This window comes from Elephantulus edwardii, unplaced genomic scaffold (assembly GCF_000299155.1).
Source record: "Elephantulus edwardii isolate Elephantulus edwardi_28Jun2011 unplaced genomic scaffold, EleEdw1.0 scaffold00070, whole genome shotgun sequence".
NCBI classification, from domain to species: domain Eukaryota; kingdom Metazoa; phylum Chordata; class Mammalia; order Macroscelidea; family Macroscelididae; genus Elephantulus; species Elephantulus edwardii.
In genome coordinates, this window is record NW_006399820.1 from 1,699,930 (window position 1) to 1,703,194 (window position 3,265).

Consider the following 3,265-nt stretch of genomic DNA (forward strand, 5'->3'; position numbering starts at 1 on the left):
ATGCTGAGTGAGGTATCTCAGTCACAAAGGGACAAATGCTGTATGGTGCCACTGTTGTAGAATGAGGCTGGCATTGGGGTGGGGGTAAGACTGAGAAAAACTTGATGAAATATGTTTACGGCATTGAAGTCTATGGGGGAGAGAATAGTCTAAAAGAATAGTCTACAAGCAAGTTTTAATACCATGTAGTTTCGCCTGTGATATTACCACCTTTGAACTGCAGTCCCTGTGTGGAAATGGTATCATTGCTTCACCATAATTTCATCCTCAAGGTCCATGTCATGGGATAAGATTATAGTGAAGTAATGCTATAAAGAAATTGTGTCACTATTTGCAGACTAGTTCCACAGGATTGCCGTATACCCATTTTCTCCAAGTGGCAGGCATATTAAAGGAAATAAGATTATATCCAATGTGCAACAACACCAATTCCAGAATATATATATGAAAACGGATCTGGTTGTTCAACATCTTTATGCAAAATGAAATTCCACAGTCAAATTATAGATTGAAAATAACATTTGCATTAGTGTTTCATTGGTGAGGTATGGTTATAGAATTAGTCCCCATAATCTCACCTCCAAATCATAACAGAAAAACTCCTGTATTGGGAACATCAAAAAAGCTCTGGTTATATAATTATTCATGAGTGATCATTCACTCTTGCATATGTCTGACCATTTGGGCAAGCATATGGTGCTATGACTTTTCCTCCCAAACTCCAGTTTCTGCAGAATGATAAATACACAATGTAAAGCACTGCACTCAGATGAACTGTGGAAGAATTCCAAGGATTTGTATATAGTCATAGTCAACATAAAGTGACAATTTCTTGCATGAAGGTTATCAACACATCTGTTCACATACACACACTCTCACAATCTTTTTTATAATCATGTGCTTTTAAAAACTAAACCATAGGTAAAAGAAAGAAAATAGTAAAGAATAAGAAGTAATAAAACAGAAAACATAAAGTCAAGATAATTAAACCAGAAAGTCTTTTAGACAATAAATTAAACAGATAAACCTCTAAACAGATTTATATGGGGGTTGTAAGGGCAATGACTCAAACTATCAATATCAATAAAAATAGTACACAGATGTTAAAAAAAGAATAATTAATTGGAATGAGAGCTTTTGAGGAAATGTGGGCAATAAATATATTCAGTAGGTTCACTAAGGTAATGATTTTAGGGATAAATACATATGACAAAATGTATCACATAATATATTTTAGATTACTGTATATCATTTATCTTTCAATAAGGCTATCTTTAAAAAAATAATTTTAATAATATAAGACAATTCTTAATCCATTTATTCCCAGAAAGGTACTATATGATATCACACAAGAAGTTACAAAAGTTTAAGTGTTAAATCTGGTATATGAAAATCTCTCACAATTCTACCAAATATATGATGTTAGTCTCTCTACAAGCTAATTAGTTCTCGCCAAGTTATGGAGAATGTGTTTTCCTTATCAAAACCAATTCCCAACCCTCACCTGCAGAGCCACTATTCACTCTCCGAAACTGATTTTCTCCTAATCTTGTTTTCCTATCCTGTCTCAGTGAAGCTTTAAATAGTAAAACCAAAATGAAAGGCCCTTCACTGTTTCAGAAATTAAAAAAGACTGTAATTGCACGGCCATAAACAGGTTCCTGTTGTTCTCACTGACCTGAGCTGGCTTGCTGCAGGTGACACCGTGAATTTCCAAGTAGCTGAATGTTAACTCGAGCTGCAAATGAGAAAAGAAGACAAAGACCAGTAATGAGGATTTTAAACCATATAATTCTAGGTAAAAATACTATCATTACAAAATAGCAAAGATCAAATATAATAATGGGCAGTTTCTGATTTATTCCATTCATTCAGTGAGACGTAACATTGACTTTTATCATACACTTGCAGGGGGAAAAATGTTAATGAAAGATTGAAAAGAAGTCACATATCTGACTTTTTAAAATGCCATCCAGGAATACACCCAGTTGAAAGAGTAAGACTTTTATACTTGGACTCTAGAATTTATGTAGAGTATGTATTAAGTTAACCATCATACCAGCATTTGTTATCTGCTGTTCTTTTAAATTTTGCTATTCTTACTGGGGTGAGAGGATATCTCATAGTTGTTTTGATTTGCATCTCTCTTAGAGATAGGGATTTTGAACATTTCTTCAGGTAGTTGTTCACCATCTGAATGTCTTCTTTGGTGAAGTGTCTGTTCATATCCTGCACCCATTTTGCAATTGGGTTGCTTACCTTTATCTTGTTGTGGTGTCTTTTTTTTTCTTTTTTATGACAAAATTTTGCTTCAAAATACCACACCAGCATAAAACTAATGTTGATTTTCCTCATCTCCCTAAATCCTTTCTCATTGTGCCATACTCACAATAATCACAGGAGTGATCTGTTATTCTTTCTACCAGTTTCTATTAAAAAATCATATTCATTTGTTTGGCTTTAGAAAAACACAATACTTAGGAATTTCAAACTATGCTTAAATGAAATCACACATAAGTTAAATAAAAACCCCTCTCTCTGCATGTAAATAAATGATGAGAGTTATTTCCTTCCTGTGAAGGGTCTCTCCTCTATTTTCCTGTCATCAGCATTTTTTAACTTCAAAACAACTCTAGTATCTCACTCTCTGTCTTTTTTTTCCCTGGATATTTTCCCTAGTTTTGCTTTCTTTCATTCTATTATACCAAAGAGTCATCAGACATAATACTGGAGACAAGTAGGAAATAGATTAACTTGAATCAGTTTCTTTTACCTTGCCCTAGTGGACTAACAAATGTAATAGGGACTCATCCAGAACAAATCCAGGAGCCATGATGAAGTGATCATAACTAAGGACTTATAGGAGAAAGAGGTTATAGGGAATAGAAGAGATGCACCTGCTAGTGGAAAACAGGAAGTTGATGATGGGGCCAACAAAGAGGACAAAACAGAGAGGAAGAAAATGACTATGAGAATGCAGAGGCAACTAAGAGTAAACTGGAAGCTGAAGAGGAGGAAGAGGATAATGCTGACACCAAGTGGTAGAAGGCTCATGAGTATGGTTGTTGTTGTTATGTGCCATCGAGTCGCTTGTGACTCATAGTGACCCTATGCACAAGAGCCTTAAATGCCGTTCTATCCTTTGCCAACCTCGCCGTCCCAAACACACTCATTCCCACCACTCCACTCACAGAATCGATTCATCTCATCGAGGGTCTTCCTCTCCTGCACCGTCCCTCCACTCTCCCAAACATGATGTCCCTCT

At 35.5% G+C, this 3,265-nt stretch overlaps 1 protein-coding gene across 2 annotated transcripts in view; it reads right to left on the reverse strand.

Annotated features, from left to right (window-relative positions):
* LRRC16A (leucine rich repeat containing 16A) overlaps positions 1 to 3,265 on the reverse strand; it is a 495,675-nt gene that overhangs the window by 284,431 nt on the left and 207,979 nt on the right. For both annotated transcript variants that reach the window (XM_006888644.1, XM_006888643.1), the window contains exon 4: positions 1,679 to 1,738. In XM_006888644.1, the coding sequence (XP_006888706.1) occupies positions 1,679 to 1,738 (60 nt within the window). The remainder of the gene's footprint in view (positions 1 to 1,678; positions 1,739 to 3,265) is intronic.